Here is a 27527-nt window from a genome sequence, read left to right on the forward strand (position 1 = left end):
ATAGACTCAGGTGAGTCAATGTGCTTCCTCTTGCACTGCCCTCTTCCTTGGGGGATCTCCTGTAGGGTCAGGAGAGGCCTCGGAAGAGGAGGAAATTCCCAATGGGGAAACTTGAGGAGTTGGCTCTCTGCGGTCTAAGACAAGGGGGTGAGTAGAAATCACTGCAGGCACTGTAGATGGAGGGGCTGAAGGAGCTGACCGTGGGGCAGAACCTGGTTCTAGCACACTCCGCATGACCTCGAAGGCATCCCTGTCAGCCAAGGCCAGAGGCCCCCGCTCCGAAGAGACAAGGACCTCCCCGGCACCGACAGGGACGGCTCCGAAGCCAATGTCGGAGCCGAACTCACTGAGCCGAACTCACCAACACCGAAGCTCCGTGAGGGAGAGCAGGGTCGGACAAGGGTCCGATGCCACTCGCCCCCCGGAGCCGACGAGAGAAGCCCGGCGCCGAGATCCCTCCAAGGAGGAGATCGGAGCAGACGACGGAGCCGAAATGGAAGGTATCGGATCCGATGCACTGACAGTCATGGCTCCGACAAGCCCTGGCTCCGAACTCAAAGGAGTCAGAGGAGGAATATATTGGGGAACTGAAATAGCCACTGACTGGTGAGTCGGGCTATGCAGCATTTGGGCCAGTGCCTCGGACCTGAGAAGTCTACTCACTACCCTTTGCAAATCATGGTCAGATAACCTGGAAGACCGTGAGGAATGAGTTTTATGGCTTCGTTCCGAAAGAAGAGGGGATCCTGGCGCCGAATGCACGGAGCCGATAGAGGGGGATCTGGACCTCTTCCTAGACTGTGGCTCCGATAAAAGTATCGGAGCCGACGGAGTTTTATCAGCCTCGGCTCCAGCCGGAGCCGAGGTAACAGTATGAGGCTAAGAAACATCGGCTCCAGCCGGAGCCGATGTCGAAGCCGACTTAGTCTTTCCAGCAGTCGACTCTAGAACCGGAGCCGACTGTTTGGAAGTTTTGGAAGGCTTCTCCGACACAGACTGAGTCGGGGGGCCTTCAGGCTTTAATAAGCCCCGCAAGATCAGTTTATTCTTGCATTCCTGCAGGACTCTAGGGCTAAACCCATGACAAACAGCACAAGAGTCCTGCAGGTGCAAAGGCCCCAGGCAGTACACACAAGAAGTGTGACCGTCTGTCAGAGACATTTTCTGACAGCACGAGTCACACTTCTTGAAGCCTGAGACCTTGTCTTTTGACATTGTAAAAAGGAGTGCCTGACACAACACAAACACACTACAGACACACCCTTGACAGAAAAAATTATTAAATTATTAAATTAAATTATTAAGGCTAAAGCCACAAACACACACACACAAGCCCTTAACAGAAAAGAAAACAACTAGTTTAGTCACTAATGGACAGGGGGAAGGGTAGGGGCCGAAGGCCTACAAGATAAGGGAAGAAAGGGAAAGAGGAGTCGACAAACAGGGGTCGATGTATCTAAATATTTAATTAAACTAAAAAGTTATGGTATCACAACAAAAAAAGGGGGTTTAAGAAGTACCTAAAAAGGTAAAAGTCTAACTCACCTGCCTGAGCCGGTAGAAAAGCACCTCGTCAGCTATAGCGGCAAACGAGATCTGAGTAGTTACCGCCTAGCATTGTGGGATATAGGGGAGCCTCGAGCCGGTGGAATTAGCTCTCGAGCTTTAGTATTTGCCGAGTCGGAGCCGAGGATCGGCTCCGAACCCCATCCAGCAAGAATGAAGGCGAGATTGACAACTTAACATATAATATTTGTAGAGTATAAAACTGAAAACATTGAAATATTAAAGCATAAGATAAATTCAGGTCAGAAACCACTTAAGAATTTAACTAAATATTATATTTTTAAACTATACATATGTTTCCATAAACACCAGCTTATTTTTTAGCTGTCCGAAACTGAAATTAAAGCCAAGCCCAATATAAAATTTCAATGTGACAAAAGTTTGAACATCCACTATTAAACCAAATAACTATTACAAGTGCACAAGTATTCAACTCAAATCATTTACATAAAAACAAGATAAATATGATATTAAAGTTAGTATTTTTGCCCTAGTGTCCAAAATAGGCTAATGGAAGTAGTGAATATAGCAACAGAGATAAAACAACTGGAAGTGGGATCTTTAGAAAAGGGAAGCAGCAAACTACATAGGAAATAATGGGAATTGTGGGAACAATATATGCAGACAAGGAATGAGGTTTAAGAGGCAAAATATGAATTAGCCATATGATGCTTAACTGACAATGACTGAATAGATTATAAGTGATGAATAATGTTTGCAACTACAGTTGTTTCAATGGTGTCTGTGATGTATAATGCTTGCAACTAAAGTGGTGTCAATGTTGTTTCTTTTTCTTTTATATAAATGTAAGATTGCATGTGTCATGCATGATAATTTAATAAAGATGTTTATTAGAAAAAAATACAGTGGAAAAGGTCCTAGAATAATATGACCATACATGATTTGCATATTTTTACAAGCCTTTGTTTTTAAACACTGTCTTAAGTACAGAACATGCAATAACATGAGTTAGCATTTACATTTATCTTTTAATTTATCTATACATATTAATCTCATCAATAAAGCAACACTTGTCTTCAAATAGTGAACTGAAAATAGCCAACTGAAATCATCACAATGATTCTAATAATCCTAAATACGTTTAATAAACCACTTCTTACAGCTTTTAACGTGTAGTTTTGCTTCAGAACTTATAAAGAATGACATGTACAGGTTAACTTACCCACTTTTTAAATATTTACTTAAATATTTTAGATAAAAATAAAATCCATAAAAAAGACTGCACGCTTCTCGTTTTAAATCTATAAGTGAATGGTTCATATACAACCTTTAACTTTAAGGATGACATCAATACAAGAGCATCTGAAGCATTCGGGATAGTTCACACTGCTGAGAATATAACATACTGTTCCAAGAGAGATTTAGAAAACCATACGTGTCTCATGATCTTGGCAGGAACCCAAAGAATTGTAAGTAGACAAAAAGAAGGATTACAAAGCATGTCTCGAGCACGAGACAAGGCAATCAATATCCACCACGGTCAAACCAAGTAAATAAAAATAAACGCAAGGCATATTAAACATCAAAGGATCTACTTAAGTTAAATCATCATCTTGAACTCTTCGAACCTTCCCCAACTTTGTTACTGCATCTTATTTAATTATTAACGCAAGAAATTCAGGGCTATACTGGTGGAAATTAGTCTCATTTAAACAACCAGAGAGATGCCTCCATTCACACTGCATACAGTCTACTGAAACCCTGTTTAAAGACAGCGAGGTTTACAGATGCATTCTAAGGATGCTTCATGGCAAAATAAAACTAATCAAATGTTTTAACAGTTGTTGTTACATAACTTGTATAGTTTGAATTTATAGTATAACTAGAGAGAATGTAAGCATGTGATGTAAATGGGAACAGGTTAGTCTAAACACCAAAAAATTGTTCTACCTTTCTCTGATGTTCTTAAGGATATATTTATTTTGTTTGGAATTCAGTGATAATATTGCTGTACACCGTTAACTCATGACTTCTAAAAGGAAAGGCAACATCAGATTAATACCAGAATCACACAGATAATATTAAATATTTGTCTTTTAATGTTTTTTCTTTTTCTCTTCCAAAGTTTTCCATCCATTCTTTTCAGCATGTCTGCTGTTGGTTAATAAACACTGTGTAGCCAACTCCACTGAATCAGAAGTCGTTATGCCCTCAGAGAAGATATTCAGTCTAGAGGGAAATAAAAGGTGGACCTTAACTTGCTTCTTTTATAATACTTTTATCAAGGGAAAGAATTGTCTTCTCTTGGAGACCACAGCTGAAGAGTAATAGTCATCAAATCTAATTAAACTGTCTTTAAATTTAACCAGTGAGTTTGTCTAACCAGTTTTTAAAACAAGTTCTTCATGCTGACTGGAAAAAAAAAAATCTTACTACTATAGATCTAGGTTTATTATTTGGCTTGGCAGGTGATATTGGAGCAGCCTGAGATCTATGAGCTCTTTCAGTGCCATATGAGAGAGACTCGGGTAGATTCAATATAGAATGAATCCAGGATGTAAGAACCTTAATCATGTGGACCTGGTCCAGTCGGAATTTCCCGGTTAACAAATGTAAAATAAAATAAATAAAGGTTATTTATATATATATATATATATATATATATATATATATATATATATATATATATATATATATATATGGGTCCCCTACTATTTACCGAACGATTCACGACACATAAATCACCGACACCAAACGACCGACAACAAAAGTACCGACAACGCAAAACACGAACACCATAACACCGACACACTACACGTAAACAACACAGTACATTACAGGACATATCCACTAGCCCTAACCCAAACCCTAACCCTAAGGTCCGACACTACCGCACACTCTCCCTACCTGCACCCTAACCCTAACTCACTTACCCAACCCTAACCCCAAGCTCCGACACTACCGCACACCTCCCTACCTGCACCCTAACCCTAACTCACTTACCCACCCCTAACCCCAAGCTCCGACACTACCGCACTCTCCCTACCTGCACCCTAACCCTAACTCACTTACCCACCCCTAACCCCAAGCTCCGACACTACCGCACACTCACCTATCACACACCCTAACCCTACATCCCTCACTATTGCACACTTACCTGTCCGCTCCCTACTCCTAAATCCCTCACTATCGCATACTTACCAGGTCGCTTACACATTCCCTTGTCGGTCTTCCGCTGTCGGGATTCCAGCGTGTCGGTCAACTGCGTTGTCGGTCCTTCGCGTTCCTCTTCCGGCGTGTCAGAATCGGCATTGTAAATAGTAGGGGACCCATATATGGGTCCCCTACTATTACAACGCCGATTCACGACACATAAATCACCGACACCAAACGACCGACAACAAAAGTACCGACAACGCAAAACACCGAACACCATAACACCGACACACTACACGTAAACAACACAGTACACTACAGGACATATCCACTAGCCCTAACCCAAACCCTAACCCTAAGGTCCGACACTACCGCACACTCTCCCTACCTGCACCCTAACCCTAACTCACTTACCCACCCCTAACCCCAAGCTCCGACACTACCGCACACTCTCCCTACCTGCACCCTAACCCTAACTCACTTACCCACCCCTAACCCCAAGCTCCAACACTACCGCACACTCTCCCTACCTGCACCCTAACCCTAACTCACTTACCCACCCCTAACCCCAAGCTCCGACACTACCGCACACTCAACCTATCACACACCCTAACCCTACATCCCTCACTATTGCACACTTACCTGTCCGCTCCCTACTCCTAAATCCCTCACTATCGCATACTTACCAGGTCGCGCTTACACATTCCCCTTGTCGGTCTTCCGGATGTCGGGATTCCAGCGTGTCGGTCAACTGCGTTGTCGGTCCTTTTGCGTTCCTCTTCCGTGTCGGAATCGTTCTGTAAATAGTAGGGGACCCATATATATATATATATATATATATATATATATATATATATATAAGTAAGTAATTTCTCCTGGATATATTCTCAAGGTCATCTAATTTGTCCAGCAAAAATTTATTTTATTTAAGAAAAAAATTCTACTTGATGCTCTTCTTCTGCCTTCCATATCACTGAGTGATTCTTTTATACCTGTAATCTGGGTTTTGTGCTGTATAATTATTTCTTGAAGCTGTTCCATTTCTTGTAAACAGTTATCTTTAAAGGCATCCAGTTTTCTGTCCATTTTGTCAATTTTTAATTATAGATCTTGAATGTTAGTTAATAAAGATTGCAGTTCTTTGTTAACTGAAGAGTCCCGTGAAGAGTTTTTAACATAACTCATTCTGATCAGCCGTGAAGTCTGTATCTTATCCAGTTGTATTTGACAGGATTTTTAAATGTCAAAAGATAAAAAAATTCTAAAGTAGTCTTTCAAAGGATTGAGTAAATGATTAGCTTTAAAATAAGTCAACTACCATTTATAATTGAAAATTCCTGTCAGAAATAGTACACAGATAGAAGAGCTAAGAAAATGTGCTGTTACCAAGCCTTCGTCTTGGCCACGCCCCTTCATAAAGTGGTGTTTGAGACATTTCAGAAATCCTAAGAACAACTGTATAAAGTAGAAGAATGAGGAAACATGAATGAAAATATTATAGAAGTCTTAATCATACCAAGGCTAGAGGAAGATGAAGCTCAAAAATTAATTGCTAACATAGGAAGGAATCAAATAAAAATGGTGAAGTAAAATTAATCAATGGGAAAGTCACCAAAAACAGATGGTATTCTTATGAAGGTATGGAAGTTGGGAGGGAAGAAAGTGATAAAGAACTGGAAGGTTTTAACAATATTTTAAAATGAGGGACAGTAAAAGCATTGTGGAAAACAGCTGTGATGGCTGTATTACCCAAAAAGGGTAAAGCCACCCTCAGACCCAGTTTCATACAGATCAATTTCAATTTTAAACCAGCAGAAAAAAAATAGCATTACTGCACTAGAGTATTATATCATCTAAGTAGTGATAAGAGTAGTGACTGGTTAACTAAAAGGGATGTTGTTGTTCTTCATTCTCCAGCTGGCTGCCAGTCATCTGACCTGCAGTGGTCATTTAAACTGAGACACGAACAGCTGATATCCGAAGAAGTCTGGAATAGTTGGAGAAGAAACAAATTATATTTTCATTTTATTTCATAGTTATTGTGTTTTAATTGTGTTGTGTTTTTTTTTTTTTTTTTTTGGTTACAGCATTTCCCACATGGATAAAGTTAAGCTGTTGTTTGTCTTAGCAGCCTGGTGTTTTTTTCTTTTACTAGTTTGTCTTTTGTGATTTACAAGTCTGTGCCACAATGACTACAATCAAGATCCAATTTGTGTAAACAGCAGAAAAGACATAGCAAAAGCAGAGATAAGACACACATTCCCAGTGCTGCATGTGATGTCACAGTGTGTGTCAGCAGATGGAGTGTGTACCCCTGAATAGAAGAATTTGAAAAACAAGTAAATTGAGAGTAGAATAAATGATATCCCAAATGTAGACCCACTGAGGAGGATCCATGACAAAACAGAACTGAAGCAATACTTAAGACTGTCTACAGGTGTGTAAGCAAATGTTTGATTGGAAAGACAAACATTAACTCATTCACTCCAGAGCAGCTCAGAAAATGCTGTCTGCTTATTTCCACTATAGGAACAACAGTGTAGCCTGAAATCATTTTCAGATAATCCATTTGTAATACCATACACAAAATACATTTTCATAACTCTTTAAACACAAGAGCTAGACTAAAAATGTAAATGTGAAAGTTTTTCAGCAGACACTGACTTTTCCAACAGTGTAAATGTTGATAATGTGTATCTAACTCATTGTTAAATATCTGCCAAGGAATGCTGATATTATGCATATTTTTTAACTTTTTGGTAAAACAAATCACAATATCTTGGTGAATGTAACATGTAGACCCATACAATTTGCAAGTCACTTGTTTGTATGAATGTCAGCTTTAAAAATATACCTTAACCATTACTGTGGGATGCTACTTCACAGAGATATTCACAGAAATATGACAAATATTATATTTCTCATAACTGATAATTAAACAAAGCATAATATCTCATTACTTGTAACAGACAGAGACTACATATCGGTGTACAAGTTGGGCGGCTCAATGTCAGCTTCAAAATTTGTATCATATGTGTCGTTAGCATACTCATAGGTTCATAGGCAGGTACTAGGCTATCGGCCCAAGGGCCTAAGTAAGCCTAGCCAACAAAGTTCCCTGGCTTACGCCAACCCAAAAAAGTTCATTTCCAGTGCCACTGTCAAGCAGAGCCACAGAAGTGATCCCCGGGGTGTATTTCCTATTTCCCATCCACTCATCAAGATTTTTCTTGAGTGTTAATGAGGAACTTTGCTTGACATAGACGGGTAGCTTGTTCCAGAGTATGGGAAGTCTCTGGGACAGGAATCTATCCCTCCAGCAAGTCCTGTTTATTGTGGTGACAAGGTTTAGGTCCCTAGAGCGTGTAGCTCGGAGGGATTGGGATTTCTTTAGGCGTAGCATGTCCAACAGCTCTGGGTTTGACAAAGCTTTATTGTTAGGCAGAGATCACCTCGGAGTAGGCGATATGCTATAGAGTAAAGCTGGAGTTTTTTGAAACGATCAGTGTAGGGCATCTGTTTGAGGCCAGTAATTCTCTTTGTGAGGTACTTCATTGGCCTTTCCAGCTGCTGCAGATGTCTTGTGAGGTACATTCCAAAAGGGGCATTGTACTCTATAATGGGTCTAACGAGTGTCGAATACAGGGGAACAATAACCTCTTTTTTTCCTGGATGAGAACCCTTTTGTGATGAGGTGTGCCATGTAGAAGGATTTCCTGACTACTGTGGCAATGTGATTATCAAAGGAGAGACTACTGTCCACCTGGGTCCCAAGGTCTCTTATCACACATTTGGTGTTAAGAAGACTGCCACCTATGTGGTAGTTCATGGGTACAGAGTTTTTACCAAAGGGGATAACAATGCACTTTTTGGCACTGAGCTTGAGGCCATGGCTCTGACACCAGGCATTTGTCTCAGTGAGGCCCTACTGTAGGATGCCCACATCACTTGGGGACTTAACTATAGCTCCTAGGTTTGCAGTCATCTGCGAACTTTGTCAGACAGAGGCCTTCTGTTTTAGACTGTACTTCAGAGTAGTAGATACCAAACAGGAGAGGTCCCAGGACTGAACCCTGTGGTACTCCACTTGTCACTGGTTTGAAGTCAGATTTGGAGTATGCAACTTTTACGGTGTGGGTTCTGTCAGTGAGCCAGTTGGCAACCCATCTTATGAAATAGGGATTTATACCTAGTTTAGTGAGTTTAACTATAATCCCAGACTGGGGGATGGTGTCGAAAGCCTTGGCGAGGTCAAGATAGGCTGTGTGAACCACCTTACCCTCGTCTACAGCTTTGGTGACTGCCTCAAAGAAGTCGACCAGGTTCAGGAGGCAAGATCTGCCTTTCACAAACCCGAACTGGGTGGGGTCCAGAGTTTGGAGGTTACCAATGTCTTTGTTTATGAATTCCATGATGATACGTTCCATGGCCTTGCAGGCTCGTCAGGATAATAGGGCGATAGTTCCCAGGATCAGTGGTGGCTCCCCCTTTGTGTAGTGGGATAACTGTTGCTGTGCACCATTCAGTGTGCACAAAGCCTGATGTGAGGCTATGATTAAACATGGTGCTTAGGTGGGGAGCCAGTTCGTTCTGAAGTTCATGTAAAACACAGCCTGGGATGTTGTCTGGTCCCATGGATGCTGTGTTTTTGGCTTTAGAGAGTGCAGCTTTTACCTGCAAAGTTGTGATTACAGGGACTCTGCATTCTTCCTGTATAGATATTGGCCCTTTAGGGGTGAGGGGGGGGGTAAAGTTAGCACTGAACCTATCTGCCAGGATGTTGGCAATATCATTTGGTTCTGTAATTTTTGTGCCATTGTACTGTAACTCAGAGCAGATCTGGGTGTTGCCATTGAGATTCTTGACAAAGCTATAGAATGTTTTGTGGTTGTCCCTAGAATCAGTGGCAATCCTGTTTTCATAGCTAGCTTTGGAGAATCTTATAAGGGATCTCAGCTTCTTGCTGAGGCTGACCAAGGAGCTCCTCCACTCATGGTATTTTACTCTCTTTTGCAACAATTTCTTCCTTCTGTTGTAGAGTTTGTTTATGGCATGGGACCACCAGACTGGCTTCCTTTTTTTGGAGGATAGCACGATCCATGCACTCGTGTTAGTGCTTAGAGTGCATTTGTGTAGGATTCAGCAGTCGTAATTGTATTGCCCATCTGCATGGGTGTCATGAAGTTCGCCACTTCTGTCTTAAGAAGCATGAAGTTGGCTTTGGAGAAATTTGTTACCATGGTTTCCTTAATGGGGAGTGGGGGCAGGATGTGGATTTCTAGGGTGATTAGCTTATGGTTGGATCTGACCAATGAGGAGTTGACTTCAGGTGTGCAACACTGGTCACTCATGTTGGTAATGACTAGGTCTACGATATTGTTGCCCCTGGTGCGGGTGTAGATAAGTTGATCCAGGGCATTGGAATTTATGAATTCCAGAAAGTGCTGAGCGAAGGAGTTGGCACATGAGTAGTTTTCCCAGTTAATGGTGGGGTAGTTGAAATCACCCAATATTAGGGTGTTTGGTTGAACCCTAATATATTCCAGTATATCAAGAAAAGAGGAGTGGGAATCCTGGGGCATTGTGGGGGATCTGTAGCAAGCTACAATTTAGATAGCAGTTTTGCCCAGAGTTAGTTGCACTTGGATAACCCCGGCTGCATTATGCTGAGCAACTAGCCTGGAGGTGTGGATATCCTTAATGAATATGGACACACCTCCGCCTTTGGTATTCCGGTCCAGTTGAGATGGCCAAAAAGTGTGGTATGAGTTATAGACTAGCAATGCAGGGGTGCTCTCTGGAGCCTTGAACCAGGTCTCAGTTACTGCACAGACATCAATGTTCTCCATTTTAAGGAGTGCTTCGAGTGAGTGCATTTTGAGATTTAGACTTCTAGCATTGTGTAGCATTACCCTCAGTTTTTGCTTGCCTGTTCCTGTTATTGTGGTGAATTTGTCATTTAAACCTTGCTTAAAAAAGGCACTATAGGGGCGGCAAGAGCCTTTGCCAGTATCCGGAATCCACTCCCTTGTGAAGATATGGGCATAATAATAATGAGAAATATGGCAAATGTATAATTTTCATAATCATACAAGACTAAACAAACTGTGATATCTTTACATGTGTACAGCAGACACAGTTCTTTTACCATGTTGTAAAGACTAATACTGTCTTCAAAATGAGGTATTAGTACAGTGACATGCTCGCTAGCAAAGTTATTTACCAAAATATGAAAAATATCATAGGTTCATAGATTAGTACTAGGCTAACTGCTCTTGCGAGCCACTTTAAGCCTAGCCAATTATTATCCTTTGAGACCACCCCTGCTCTTTGTGTTTGTGTAGCAACAAACACAACCATTAGGCCACCCTCCCAACAGAAAGAAGTACCCCTCCCTCCCACCTTCACCCAGCACAGCCCTCTTTAATGTGTCCTCCTGTATGTCTCCCCCCTCTCTTCCTTTTTCTGTTTTAAAGATTTTATATATTAGTAGTAGGGCTATGCCCCCTTGCTAGCCATTTTTTCTAGCCTAGCCATCCTCCCCATTGTGAGACTCCCCTGCACCTTTGTGTGTGTTTATAACCTTAACCATTAGAACCATTAACCCTCCTCATAACTTTCAAAACCTAAGTCCTAAACAAATTGTGACATCTGTATATGTATACAGCATAGAGACAGTTCTTTTTCCATGTTGTATATACTAATACTGTCTTCAAAATGAGTTATTACTTAGCATGTGACATCTTCCCTAGCAAAGTTATTTATCAAAATATGAAAAAATATCATCATTTTCATGACCTAAGTCCTAAACAAACTATGATATTTGTACATGTTTATAGAAGACAGACACAGTTCTTTTATCACGTTGTACATACTAATACTGTGTTTAAAATGTAGTATTACTTAGCATATTGACATCTTCCCTAGCAAATTTATTTACCAAATATGAAAAAAAATCATAACTTCCATAAACTAAGTCTTAAACAAACTGTGATATCTGCACAGGGTGTACAACATACAGACACAGTTCTTTTACATGTTGTAAGGAGTAATACAGTCTTCAAATGAGGTATTATTTAGCTGCTGAGAGTTTTACTTGAAAAGTGACAATAAGACAGTGTTCTACTATAATTGCACTTATTGTTAAAATGTGATAATGATCTGCATTTCATTACTGCAAGGTTCTGTATGCTCAGACACAGATGATAATTACTGCACAGAACCGGTTGAGTAGACATTAATTATATTACTACGTGCAGGTGTTATGTAACATGGACTCATTACCATCTGTTAGGAAAAGACCAGAGTAATTCAGTAAAAACAGTATAACACATAAAGGTTGATAGGTTCAATGGTGTGTACACTAGGCCAATGGCCCTGGAGCCTTTATAAATCTAGCCCATAGGATTACCCTGGCATCGTGCCACCCAACCTTAGTTCCCAGTGCCTCTGTCGAGTACAGCCACTGGAGTGATCCCCGGGGAGAATTTTCTATTTCCCATCCACTCATCAAGATTTCTCTTGAAGAGCACCAGTGAGGTGCTCTGTTTGATGGGAAGCCTATTCCATAGCATGGGCAGTCTCTGGGTTATGAACCTGTCCCTCCAGTATGTTCTGTTGATTGTGGTACTGAAGTTGAGGTCTCTGGAGCATGTGGTGCGGAGGGATTGGGATTTCTTTAGATGTAGCATTTCTAACAGAGCTGGGTCAAACATGGATTTGTAAAGTCAAGCAGAGATCGCCTCTAAGTAGGCGATATGAGACAGAGAATAGCTGGCGTTTTTTTGAGTCTGTCCATATAGGACAAGTGTTTAAGGCCTAGGATCCTCTTTGTGAGGTACTTTTGCGGCCTCTCCAGTTGTTGCAGGTGTCTAGTGAGGTACATGCCAAATGGGGCATTCTACTCGATGACTGGCTGAATGAAGGAAGAGTAGAGGGAGACAATGACCTCTTTCTTCCTGGATGCAAAACCCTTAGTAGTGAGATGTGCCACACAGAAGGACTTTCTGACCACAGTGGCAATGTGGTGGCAAAAAGAGAGGTTGCTGTCAACCTGTGTTCCCAGATCTCTTATAATGTCTTCTGTGTTCAGTGGACTACCATCGATGTGGTAATTCATGGCAACCAGGTTTTTCCCAAAGGGGATGACGACACATTTTTTGGCACTGAGCTAAAGGCCATGGTTCTAACACCAGTCGTTCTCAGTGAGGCCTTTCTGTAGGATGTCAACATCACTTGGGAAGTTAATAATAGCTCCCAACTTGCAATAGTCTGTGAACTTTGTCAGCCAGAGTCCCTTCGTGTTGGCCTGGACTTCAGAGAAATAGATACCAAACAGAAGAGGACTCAGGAGCGAAACTTGTGGAACTCCACTCGTGACTGGTAGGCAGTCTGACTTGGAGTCAGCTACTTTCACACTGTGGGTTTTACCCATAAGCCAGTTTGCAACCCACCTAGTCATATAGTGGTTGATGCCTAGCTTAAGGAGTTTTTTTTTTATGATTCCTGCATGGGGAATGATATCAAAGACCTTGGCCAGATCAAGGTAGGCTATATGAACCACCTTGCCTTCATCCATAGTTCTTATGACTGACTCAAAGAAATCGACCAAGTTGAGCCGACATGATCTACCCTTCACAAAATAAAACTGTGTGGGATCCAGATTTTGGAGATTCCCTATATCCTTGTTTATTAGGTCCATGGTGATGCATTCCATAGCTTTGCATATTGGACCTGCCAGGCTAATGGGTCGATAGTTCTCAGGGTCTGTAGTTGCTTCTCCTCTGTGGAGATAGAGGACTGTAGCAGTGCAGCATTCGGTAGGGACAAAGCCTGAGGTGATGTTGTGATTGAACAGGGGACACAGGTGAGGTGCCAGTTCACTCAGTAGTTCATATACAACACACCCAGGGATATTATCAAGTCCCACAGAAGCTGTATTCTTGGCCTTGGACAGTGCTGTTTTAACCTGTGCAGCAGTAATACTGGGTGCCTGGCAATCTACTGGTATTGTGATTGGTCCTTGGGGGGGGGGGGGGACAGGGGTAAAGTTGGTACTGAATCTGTCGGCCAGTATATTGGCAATATCTATTGGCTCGGTATAGGAGGTACTATTGTGCAGTAAGTCAGAGCAAATCTGGGTACTGCCATGGAGATTCTTTACATAACTATAGAAGGCCTTGTGGTTGTCTTTACTATCTGCTACAATTCTATTTTCATAGCTAACTTTAGAGGATTTGATGAAGGATCTTAACTTTTTGTTGAGGCTGATAAGGGGAGTTTTTCCAGTCTCAGGATTTCACCTTATTCTGCATTAGTTTCCTCCTTCTGTTGTAGAGTTTGTTTATGGCAGGGGACCACCAGATTGGCTTCCTTTTTTTTGGAGGAGAGCGACCTGGTCCTATTGGGTATGGCAAGATCCATGGATTTGTGTACGTGTTCATACAGTGCATTGGTGTATGATTCGGCGGTCATGCAACTATTCTCCATTTGCATGGGTGCCGTGAAGTTAGCCATCTCTGTTTTTAGGAGCTCAAAGTTAGAGCTGGAGAAGTTTTTCATAGTGGTTACCTTTGCAGGGTGGGTGGGAGGGATGTGGATTTCCAAGGTGATTAGTTTGTGGTCGGATCTAACCAGGGAGGAGTTGACTACTGGTGTAGAGTAATGGTTGCCCATGATGGTAATGACCAGGTCAAGGATGTTGCTACCTCTAGTGGGGGTAAGAACCAGCTGGTCCAGGGCATTGGAATTAATGAATTCCAGGAAACGTTGGCCAAGTGTATTGATGCATGAGTAGTTTTCCCACTTAATGGAGGGGTAGCTGAAGTCACCTAGTATGACAGCGTTAGGTTGGACCCTAATATTCTCCAGGGTGCTTAGGATCGTGGAGTGTGAGTCTTGGACATGGTTGGGGGACCTATAGCAGGCTACGACCTAAATCACTGTCTTACCCAATGTTAGCTGCACCTGAAGTACCTCTGATGTGTTATATTGGACTACCAGTCTGAAGGTGTGCACATCCTTTATCAATATGGAAACACCACCGACTTTGAAGCTACAGTCCAAGTTCTGGTGTCAAAAGGTGTGGGATGAGTTATAGCCTGGTAGTGCAAGGGTGTTTTCTGTTGCCTTGAACCAGGTCTCTGGTTACAGCACAAATGCTGATGTTTTCCATTTTAAGGAGTGCTTCGAGCGAGTGCATCTTGAGATTTAGACTTCTAGCATTGAGCAGCATGATCCTCAGATTGCATTTGTTTGTAGCTGTTATGGTGGTAATTTGGTCTTTGGAACACCGCCTAAAAAAAAAGGCACTATAAGGGTGGCAAAAGCCTTGGCCAGTATCCGGAAGCCCAGGGGTGACAGATGCAGGCCATCTCTGGCAAAGCATCAAGGTCTGTCAAACATGTCATCCCAGGCAGACAGATACTGGATTCCCTTAGAATGACACCAGAAACTTAGTTAATTGTTGAAATCAATCATTTTCTGCTTGTACTGTGGTATCATTCTAGGTGATGGTAGGATGCTGCTCAAAGCTAGGATCTGTAGCAGAAATAGATACAGTATGATATCCATTTGGAAATGGTTTGTTTGAAAATGGGCTTCCCCTCTGCCCCTGGGGCAAAGCTAACAAGTAGTTGGTCTGTTTTCCTGGAGGGTTCTGTTTGATCTGAGGGGACAGGTTCTACTGCCCCTTGGGATATCAGAGTTTGGACTTGTTTCAATGCCTCTGCCCACGGATTTGGTGGCAAGTCTGGGAACCCTCTTGGAATTGGGAGTTCACTGAAGGAGAATTTGTATCCCTGAAAAATTATCTTTTAAGACCCATTGGTCCTTTGTTACAGAAAGCCAATATTCTTTGCAGAGGGAGATCTTTCCTCCTAGTTTTTGGTGAGTGAAAAGAGGGGGGGGGGTCACAGAGTTTCTGCCAAAGAGGGAAGGCTTAGAACGCCCTGCCTTTAGAGTGGAAGTGGTCCACTGTTTTGGTTCTCTGCTGTCCTTGGAATAGGAGTCTGATGGTCTGCACCAAAATGAGCTGAAATGGCTGAGGCATGGATTTTAATAGAGGAGAAGGAGAGGCCACTATTAGGTAGCTCCTCTAGGTAGTCCAGGATAAGAGGGATGAAAGGTTGTGAGGTATTATCCCCTCTGGACTGGCTCCAGGAGCAGAATCTTTTCCATTTTCCTGCTTAAGAGTTTCTGGTGCTGGGCCTTCTAGCCTTTGTGATAATGTCTAGGACCTGTTTGCTAAACAGGGGTCCCTTGTTTGCCTTTAGAGTATTAGCCATGCTGATAGAGAGTCTACAAGTCTGGGTGCAGCATTTCCCCCCACCTGAGTTAAGAGGTCTGAGATCATTAGAAGATGACTGGGAGGCTGTAAGGTCAGGCTGTGCAGTAAGGGGTACCAATGTTGTCAGGACTAATCTGGAGCAATGAGGATGGCCTTTGGTCTCTCCTCCATTATTTTGATCAGTACCTTGGGAATAAGAGGCACAGGAGGGAATGCGTACACAAAGAGGGTGTTCTAGAGGAAGGTCAAGGCATCCACCTTCCACTCTAAGTGGTGATACTCCCCGGGACAGCATATTTTCAGCTGATGGTTGAGATGCAAAGCAAAGAGACCTCAGGAGTCCTCCACACCTGAGTGATTTAGAAAAGGATTTTTCTCTGGAGCTGCCATTCATGGGGGTCCAGTAAGTTTCTGCTTAAGTGGTCTGTCAGGGTGTTGATCCATGGGACTACACCTGATAACTCAATACCTACACCGGGGAAGAGGATGTCAGCCACAGGTTCATGGCTAGCCTGCACAGAGGATAACATTGGGTCCCTTCCTGTTTGTTGATGTACCACAATACTGTGGTGTTGTCTGTTTTTTTAAGGAGAACCCCTGGCTTGAGATGGGGTTTGAAGGATGTCAGAGCCCTTTGTACTGACATCATTTCCTTCTGGTTGATGTGTAAGGGATGGTGCTGGGCATCCCAAAGACCTTGGGTGCACCTGCCTTCTAGGTGAGTGCCCCAAGCTATGTCTGAAGCATTGGTGGTAATGGTCTTCCCAGTTGGGCAGAGGGCGAAGGGAAGACCCTTGTTCTGGGCAAAAGCCCCTACCCACCAGAGAAACTCTGCTCTTATACAGGGGATCAGAGGTAGGGGAGGTCTCGAGAGGCTGAGAGTGCTGACACCACAGGCTCTTTAGGTACCACTGAAGTTTTCTCATGTGAAGCCTGGCCAGAGGAATTAGAAGGATGCAAGATGCCATGTACCTCAAGGCTTGCAGGAACTTCCTTGCAGTAAGGAGACTTCTGGAAGCCAGCTGGGTAAAATAGAGAGGCAGGAAGCTCTGCTTTTCTGGGGATAGGAAGGCTATTTGGGATGCTGTGTCCAGCAGTGCTCCCAAGAAAATGATCTTCTTGGAGGGTGTTTGCCTTGATTTATTCTCATTGATGGTGTACCCTAATGAGGTTAGGAGAGTTTTGACAAAGAGGAGGTCCTTGAGGAGCTTTTCTTTGCAATCTGCCTGAATGAGGCAGTCGTCCAGATAAGGGTAAATTTGTATATTTTTCCTTTCATACAGCATGGATTTGAACCCCAGAACAACTCTGTTATTGGTCAAAAGTCACTGCATTTACACCTTCTGCCACAGTGAGAGGAATTCGGTGCTGTGAAAAACTTCCTCAGAAGCCGGTGCCTGTGTCACTGCTCCAGACCCAACCAAGGCGGAGACAACCAAAGGCTTGGAAGACGAAGATGATTTTTGCGGCATACCAGACTCCGAAAGGGTCTCAGTAGAGACCTGCGAATATCGAATCCCACTGACAAGCTAGAAGGCTTCCCTCCAACACAGAAAGGCTTGGGGGCTCAGAAGCTTACATACAGTCCTGGATACAGCAAATCTGTATCTGGACTAGACTAGTTACAGAAAAGGTGGGAAACAAGTGCAAATGTGGGCTTTTAAACCAGAAAGTTGAAAGAGATGGTAAAACTGCCTAAACAGCCAATAAACTACAATTTCTGGACCAGAAACCACTCCTCTTGTGGTAGACAGGCTACCTAGTGCTTACCACTCCTACTGCTAAGCTATAAGGTTTCCTTCCAACACAAAAAGGACTGGGGGAGCTCAGAAGCTTACAAACAGTCCTGGATACAGTAAATCTGTATCTGGACTAGACTAGTTACAAGAAAGGCAGGAAACAAAACTTAGACTTTTCTTTTTTTTACAGAAAAGCAGCTAAAACAGCACTAATAACAATTCAAGTGCAGTGCAAGCTAGCACACGAGTGTGTAGCAATATTAAAGCAAATACAGTTTAAATAAACACAATTTATTCAAACTGTATTCTGAACTGAATTCAATTATTGTTTTATTCAACTCTGAACAGTTAAAAAGTGCCATAAAATATACTAATCAGCTGAGAAGCACACTCAGTCAAAACACAAGGAGATTCTAGCATATTACATATTACTGAGCCCTTCCCTCCCACCTAAATTCCACACATGACTGACAGAGCCAGGAATATTGCCCAGAAAATATGGCTGCTCCACACTGGTACTAGTATGCAAGTAATAACATTTATCTCACTGAGCAAACCGCTGAGTAAAATCAAAAACGGAAATAAAGTCAGAAATATCTAAATTATCTAGTTGCTCCATGTAACAAATATTTCTAAAGTAGTAATGCATTATATCTCACGTAACTATCCCTCTGGGTACAATAACTGAAAAAAGGAGACATTTTGTCCAAAATATCTGGCTAAGCTATGCCAGAAATAAACAATATAATATATCTCACTCAGCCATTCAATCCCACCCAAACATGTCTGGCCTACATGCTCGATACTGTTTTTTGACCTAAATGTTGCAGCATACTCTTGTATCTGTAAATACATATGTTTTTCATCATATCCTCATACCTGAAAATATGCTGTGTTCATGTGTTATGAACATGTCTTATGTGATCCTACCTGGGCTGTGCCTGCAAATGGTCCACTGAGATCAGTGCACTAGTCCAGTAAACAAAGTAAATAAATATATAAAACTGCCAAACGGATGGTCCAATTACGCAAAAGCTTGTCCCTGACACACTAATGAATTATTTTCCCCAGTAACCCCTTCAGCTGTTTGTGGCACAAGCACCAATATGATACAATAAACTATTTTGCCCAGCAGTCACTTCATCAGTCTGACCACGTAATCACAAACACTTCCCTGATACACAAATTAATTATTTCCTCAAGCAGCATCTTCATTAGTAAGTCCAAGTTTACACAAGTACAAAAATGAAACATTTCTCAAAGAGACCCCCTTCAGTAAAATGTCCAGTTACAGCATGCACAAGCACTAAAATGAACCATTTGCCCAAGCGACCCTTTCAGTAACATGGCTATGTGTACAAATGCACCAAAACGAAACATTCACCCAAGCAACCCCTTCAGTAAAATGTTGAGGTATGCACAAACACCAAAATGAAGCATTTCCCCACAAGACCCTTCAGTAACAATTCCTAGTATGTACAATCACCAGAATGAAGCATTCACCTAAGTGACCAGTTCAGTAAAAAGTTGACATATGCACAAGCACCGGAATGAAATATTTCCCCAAACAACCCTTCAATAACATTTCCTGGTATGTACAAGCACCAAATTGAAACATTCACCCACGCGACCCCTTCAATAAAATGCCAATGTATGCACAAGCACCAAAATGATACATTTCCCCAACCAGCTCTTCAGTAACACTTCCTAGTATGTGCAATCACCAAAATGAAGCATTCACCCAAGCAACTCTAACCTCTCAAATGCATTGTCAGTGTTTCCCAGACCATGACTGCGGCAAATCTCCTGTGTTTCAATAACCGATCAGCAGACAAAATAAATAGAAGGACGCAATAGTAGATTCTGCAAAAGTGAGAATAAGAAAAGGAAATATCTCCTGTTGGACCCTCTATTTGTACAGAACAGAGGTAAATTAGGTTACGGTAATGGTGGCTTAGATTGCAAGAATCCCATTGGCTACCACCACTTGCTTCATGAAAGGCGTACAGAATCAGCTTGCTGTTATGAGGGGAAATACTGAGTGCATTGGAAGCAGATTTTCTCAAAAAAATCAAATATTGACCATCTTGTAACTCTACTCTAAAACTTAAGTTGAGAAGGTGACTGATAAAGATCAGTTATCTTTTCAACTTATTTTTCAATAGTGGAGCTGAAATTGGGACTGCAAACTTACTTGCACTTGGCAGAAGGCACTTGGGCTGGGCCAGTAACCATTATGTGCGGGAGGGAGAAACAAAACAAATTGTTATCCTCAGGTCTTGTAGCACAGAAGCGGACAACTGGCTACTTTTCTGGACTATTCAGTGTGCACCGGCATGTTTCATGTACTTAGTAATAATATGGAAAAACATAGCTCAACTCACAAGTATAACTCAAGGTAGATAAAAACTTGAACTGATCATCTATGTCCAGTTTTGCCAAGACCACATCAAGTACAACACCATGGATGGTTGATAGCAGGCTGGCCTGCCACAATGTTCCTTTCATCCAAAATTCTATGATCATGGCAACTGCTTTACACAACTATATTATGTTTATCACAAGAATTATTAGTGCAGGAAGAGAATAATGTGAGAGACATAACCAAGTTATCCATCTTCTGCTCCAGTGATGGCTAAAGCTGAGGCTGTGACGATCAGTTTACTGTTTACATTTCTTCTGTAACATGGTTCTAGAGCTATAATCATACCTGTTAACTATGTGATATGTACCACAAGATATTGCTTTTTAATTTCAAATAACAGGGTGCCACAAAATTCAAAGCAGCCACATTATAATATCCAGAGTTCAGACCAAAATGCCTACAATGTTTAAATATCTTGGATATTAAATCCCCTCTACCAGTCTGAACCAGGGAACAAGAGCTAACATGGGGCCTGCAGGGGTGTAAACTCAGGAACAAGAGTTCACGTGGTCTTACAGGGGGGCAAGTCCAAGAATCTGATACCATGGTCTTCAAGCACTTTGGCCTTTTGATATTATGATCTCAAGATTATGATTTTCAACACTGTGACAGTGAACCCCATCTTTTATGACTGCCAATGTTTCCAAGTCCCTTTATACCTTGCCACTTACTGATTAATTTGCTGGGACAGGGCTCTGTGCTCTTTGACCCATTACAAAGTTTTTCCATCTACTAGTTAATGCTGTATGTCAAAAGCTGTTTCTACAACTTGTCGAGCAACAGCCCAGTGCATTTGGGTTATTCATTCACAGCAACTCAAAATGGATCAAATTATTATTTAGGCTTGATATAGTCTTCTTGTCTTAAGCAAATTGTCCAGTAAAGTCAATAGACAGTCACAGAGAGTTGCATACAGTGGGCTATTTACCACTCAAGTAAGCTAGTTGCTTAAGGTCGAAGGGCAGAGGCAAATCCCAGCAGCCACAAATTTATCATGTAAAATTATGAGAAAGACTTCACATTCTGAATAGTAAAACTTCCACATTCACGTATCAAGTTCAAAGTGAAAGGGGTATGTCACACATTTACTGGCGAGATTATTTTTTTAACAAATATTCATAGCAAAAAATACTGAATCTTGTTCAGAAATATGTTTCATCTCAAGAGGTCAACAAGACTGAATGTAAAAGAAAAAACAGTCTGAAAACAGAAAGATAAGGCTGACTAGGGAAGTGAATGAAAGAAAAAAAGAAAGAAGCTGGACAGGAAAGAAGTGTGAAGGGATTCAGGGATGTAATAAGGTAAAGAAGATGTATGCTAAAGAAGTACATCTCTTTTGATTCATTCACGCATCTTTCAATATAGTTTTATCCTATATTCATGTTTACAACCTACCTATTCCAGCAAACAATGGGTATAAGATAATCACATGTTCAAATACACAAAGAGACACACACACACACACACACACACAGATATATATATATATATATATATATATATATATATATATATATATATATATACATATATACAAAGATACACGTGTATACACACACACAGATATATACATACATATATACAAAAATGCACGTATACACACAGAAATATACATATATACAAAGATGCACATGTACACATACACACATATATACATACATATATACAAAGATGCACGTGTATATATACACACACACATATACATATATACAAAGATACACATTTACACACACACAGATATACATATATACAAAGATACACGTGTACACAAACACACACATACACCTATGGACAATTTAGAGCATACTGACATTACTTTAGGAAGTGGGAGGAAGCTGGAGACCCAGGCAAAAGCCATGCAGATACAGGGAGGACATGCTGACACTCAAGGGCAGACACACCAGCTGAGAATCAAACCAGAAAATTAAGTTTTGTGAAGCAATATTGATAACATCTACAGCAAAGTGCTAGTCGAACTTCTTATTCAGGTCATCAGACCTGAACTTCATAAATATTTAGGTTGGCATGTTCTTCTAAGGATTCCTATCAGGTGTTGTGCACTCAATAATGCAAGTCCTGGAACTACAAAAATGTATGTGCGAATTAACACTCGTAACAGCAACTTCATCAAGCCCCTTATACACATTCAAGTGTTTTATGCAGAGGACAAGTCACCAGCACACCCTAAATGGGGGGGGGGGACTATACTTCTGCACTGTTGCAACTTATATATCCATGCACCTTGGAGAAGAAGCAATACTCTGACATAGGTTAGTTTCACAGTAATCCTTCCAAGAAATCACACATAAAATTTTGCAGTTCAAAGGATTGCAGTTAAAAGCCTCAAATCTTTAATCGGAACCCTGTTCTAAATAGCCAGATGAAGCCTTACCTTCTTCAGCTCAAACTAAGTTGTTATTTTAACTTTTATTAAACAAGCATCACTGCCTTTTTCTTTTAAAACAGAAAATTCTTTTACAGGTATTTCCTTCACTACAATATGCATTTTGATTTCCAGACAAAATAATTTCTACTTTGCAGGCAGGTTGTTTGGATCAATACTCAAAAAATGTATAACACGGGCTGAATATGTATGAATTACTGCAAGTACAAAAACAGACATAATGGAGCAATTTCAAAGTGAGACACATTCGCATACATAATCGGCTTGCTGTGACTGCAAGAAGATACAAGGTGCACGGCAAGCAGATTTTCTCAAAAAGTTCAAATATGATCATATGGCAAATCCACACAGAAAAACAAGTTGAGAAGGTAACTGACAAAGTTCAGGTATTTTTTAAACTTCTTTTTTTAACAGTGGCACTAAAACATGAGTAAAAAGTTGTTTCCACTTGTAAAAGGCACTCTCGTGTGTAATAGCATGCAATTTCTAGCGCCTCAGAGAGTGCTCGGATTTAAGCACAGAGGCGCCATGTGAAGGTACTTGGAGTTAATGAGTTAAAACCTGATGAAATGCATAAAGTTCAACAGGAAAAACATTTCCGATACAATGCCCACATTCTTTCCACCAAGTTCTTCAAAATTCACCTGTGACATTAACCATGAAATCATTGACTTCTGCATAGCTCCACTTACCTGCACTCATCACCCCCTCAACTCCAGTCTCCTGCAAGCATCGTTTCACATCACTCAGGTACTGGACATTGCCATTTGCAAAAACTGGAATGCTAACAGCTTTCCTGTTCAGAAAAATACAGGACGGGTCTCAAGTTAATACAGGACGCCAGCTTGGGAGCACATTAAAGTAACTTCAAAAGCAAGCTCCATAACACTTTCTCCAATCTACAACCACATTAAGTTGTTCTACAGGTGCAGGTGTAACACATTCTCTTCAGAACTCAACAGAGCCTTTATTCAGTATACAGTAAATATAGGTCATCAGGAAACTGACTGAAAAAATGTCTCTAAAGAGCAGAGACAGATTGTTTGCAGTGGGAGAGAATGATTTCCAAGCAACACCTATGATAATGATAGCTGGTGTGAGAATATCAACCAGTGGAGGTGTGCTAGTTGGGTAACCACAGGGGGATCACTGTAGGGGAGAATGGGTCCTGTTAACCACACAACAGATAATAGCCCGACAACTACAAGATGGATAATGTCCCAGTAACTACAGAAGAGAATTGGCCTGGCAACCCCAAAACAGATACTGCCCTGTTGACTACAAAGGAAAATTGGTCTGGGTAACTACAGGTGGAATGCTTGCCCTATAACTGCACAGACAAATGGGACAGTACTGTTACCTACAGTGGAAAGGTCAGTACAAGGACTACATTGTAAGGACAGGTACCACAGCTACATACTGGTCAATACAGCAACCTAGAAGGCAGTATCCAGTTCAGGGACTACACTGAAGAGTTAAGTATCATGGCCTACAGTACAGTGCTCAGTACAGTGCAATGTTCAGTATAATGACCAACAGTGGATATACCTACGAATTATTGCAGACTGCCATCACCTGTCTTTAGTGTGACAGTGTTTCATAGTAGCAAGTTTCATTGCAGTGTAATGTACAGTGCAACCCAGCGGTATTTCTTGGTTTTCCCCCTTTTCTTCTCTGTTCTGCAACCATGGAGTTGGTAAATTTCAGGGAAAAGGGCTTGCCCCCAGCAAAAAAAAAAATTTCTGTATATAATCTGTGATGAACAGTAAGATGAAAAAGAGAGTGTTCACTTTTGCGTAAGTAAACCCCTACAGTGCACTCTTCATTACAGGGACTACAGTGCAATGTTCAGTACAACAACTTACAGCCCAGTACTCATTACAGCATCTTCCACTGCGATACTCCAAATAATGACTAGAGTGCAATGACAGGTACAATGAGCACAGTGCTATGCTCAGAATAGTTACTTGGAGTGCAGTGTTCAGTGCAGTGACAACACAGCAGTGTTAACTATGATGATCTAAGGCTCAGTGCTCACAGTAAGTGTTTAGCACTGCTACCTACAGTGCAATATTCAGTACAGAAGCCTACAGTCTAGACTTCAGTACAAAGGTCAACAATAGAGTGTTCTGTACTATCACCTTTAAAGGTGGGCAAGTATAGGATTTTTGAAGAAAGTACAGTTGTGTAAAATAGGGAGGAGGGAGGGAATACTGCAACAGTGAAGGGAAGGACATCCACTGTTATGGTGAGATTTTACACAACTATACTATGTCCTTCCATGTCATTGTTGCAGTATTCCTTACACTAGGGAGAGTACAAAATCTCAAGAGGAAACTTGGGAGGAGGAGGGTCCAACTGAGCCCTCAAAAAAAGCCATGCAGGAGAGCCCTGGCAAAGCTGGCTCTAAACTTGGAAACCATATCCAACTTATAATGTTGAGTAAAAGTATGCACAGAAGTCCAATTAGCTGCCTTGAGGATGAATTTGATATCCAATCCTTTGGAGAAAGCACCCAAAGAAGCCATAGCCCAGATTAAATCACCCTTAAAAAAGTAGAAAGGTTCTTCCCATGAAAAGAGTACGAAAAGGAAATGACCTTAGAGATCCAAGAAGAAGAAATAGTTTGCTTAGAAACAGCCAAACCTAAAGACCTAGGATGAAAATGAACAAAAAGTTGATCAGATTTATGAACGACTTTAGTTGTATCTAAATAATATCCGAGTTGTCTAAGCAAATCCATGATGTGAAGAACTTTCTCACTAGCAGACTACGGAGAAGGGAAAAAAGTGGGCAAATGAACAGACTGATGGAGACAAGTCATTAACAACCTTGGGCATAAAAGAAGGATTAGTACAAAGAGACACCATTTCCCCATGAAAATCTAAAAAAAAAAGAGGTACAGCCATAATGGCCTAAAGCTCAGGCACCCTTCTAGCTGAAGTTAGGGCCAAAAGAAGAACATTCTTCTAAGCACAATGTTGTAAGGAACCTGAAGCTGCAGGCTCAAAAGAAGTCTAAGTCAATTTTTTCAAGAATAAAATTAAGGTCCTAGGAAGGAGGTATAGGCTATGAAAGACACATTTAAGGAATTGTTTGACTTTAAATCTAGAAGCCAAGGGAGGAGTCAAAGGCAGACAAGCAAAAACAGCTGACAGGTGGGCTTTAATTGGAGAGTATGCTAACCCAGCACTGAGCAATTCACACAAACAAGAGAGTACCAAAGCAACTTCCACAGAGAGTGGCTCTAGGTTACAAGCAATACACCAAACAGAAAATCTCTTCCATTTGGACAAAGATTTTGGGAGAATCTTGTTCTATCTTGAACAAGACCCTTGGTATGAGGGGAAGGGGAGGGACGGCATAAAGAAACTTCCAAGAAAGAGAGTGGGAATCCACCTTCCAAGTCAGAGGATATTGGGCTCTGGTGCAAAAAAGACAAATTCTGCTCAGAGAAGAGGCAAAAAGATGTACCTGAGGAGTACTCCATTGGTGGACAGTGTCCAGAAACAAATCTCTGTGAAGCATCCATTTGTCAGTCTGTGTTACGGACCTGCTCAGAGAGTCCACTGCAACATTCTGATCTGAAGGAATATAAACAGCCTGAAGACTTACCTGATACTAGACAGCCAGATCCCAAACCTGAAGAGCTAGTCTGCACAAGAGGTAAGACTGTGTCTCCTTTTGCTTGTTGATGTACCACATCACTGTGGTTGTTGTGTCTTTCGGCTTTTCCCGGTTAGGGGTCGCCACAGCGGAACTCCAGTCCGCTAATGATTGGCAGCTGATTTTTACGTGCCGAGTTGCCAGCCCTGAAGCACAACATTCAACGAAAGTACGCCCATTCACGCATGTCTCCACGCAGAAGACGCTCTAGCTGAGAATCAAACCGGACAGCGTCTTACTGTGAGGTGACAACGCTACCGCAGCACCACTGTGGTATTGCTTGTAAAAATCTTCAGGGACCCTGGAAGAAACAGAGAATGAAAGGCCTGAACAATCAGAAGAGTTCTCATCTCTTTTATGTTGATATCATCCTTCTTTTCACAAAGGGACCAAAGGCCCCGAACCTTCAGAGGGCTGAAAGAAGCTCCTCAGCTTGCATCTGAAAAGAGTTCTTGAGTGGGGACTGTAGGCTGACGTGGAAGCCCTGGGTTGAGGAATAGTTGATGAATACACCAATGAAACTCTAGCTTGAGCACAGAAGAGGAGGAATTGGAAATTCCAAAGGATGAGAATGTTGAAGTCAGACTGACTTTAGGAACCACTGTAGCTTTCTCATACCAACTCTGGCAAGAAGCAGCATAGAAATGGTGGAAGCCATGTATCTCAGAGCTCTTAGAAACTCCCTGGCTGTAACTGAGACCAGAGGAAGAAGAGATTGAAAGAATGCAATCAGAGTTAAAACCTTGGGAGGAGGCAGGGATGGTTGCATAGGAATGCTCTGGAGCCTGCACCTGAGAGAAACATGATCCTAAGGAAGAGTCAGGAATGATTTTTAAAAATTCACTGTAAACCCTAGGCTCTGTAAAAGGCAGATAGCATAGTGAAGGTGCATAAACAACACCTCTGGAGAGGACGCCTGAATGAGCAGGTCGTCCAGATAAGGAAATTTCTGAAATCTCTACACCCCGAAAAGCAATCACAGGAGCGAGGCATCTGGTGAAGACCCTTGGGACAGAAGAGATGACAAAGGGCAAAGCAGAGAACTGAAAATGCCAGGAAGAAACAGAGAAAAGTAAACATTTTCTGAAAAGGATATGGATAGGAATATGGAGACAGACGTCCTTGAGATCCAGAGAGACTGAGAAAGACTGAGGTACAAGAAAAGAATACAAGGTTTGAAGGGAAAGCATTCGAAATGAGTGAACCTTTAAAAAGTTGTTGAGCTGGGAAAGATCCAGAATGGGGTTTTAGGTGCCTTCTTTTCTGGGAATCTGGAAAAAAACACTTCCCCTTTCGAGGAAAGGAAATTGCTTGGATGGTGCC

The 27527-nt window shown here is 41.7% G+C and overlaps 1 protein-coding gene across 1 annotated transcript in view; it reads right to left on the reverse strand.

The window, feature by feature from the left end:
* DUS1L (dihydrouridine synthase 1 like) overlaps positions 1-27527 on the reverse strand; it is a 1030374-nt gene that overhangs the window by 499768 nt on the left and 503079 nt on the right. Inside the window, exon 7 of the mRNA XM_044069730.1 lies at positions 23231-23334. Coding sequence (XP_043925665.1) covers positions 23231-23334 — 104 coding nt within the window. The remainder of the gene's footprint in view (positions 1-23230; positions 23335-27527) is intronic.

Source organism: Protopterus annectens, chromosome 4.part0 (assembly GCF_019279795.1).
Source record: "Protopterus annectens isolate FY-2018-M chromosome 4.part0, PAN1.0, whole genome shotgun sequence".
NCBI classification, from domain to species: Eukaryota; Metazoa; Chordata; order Ceratodontiformes; family Protopteridae; genus Protopterus; species Protopterus annectens.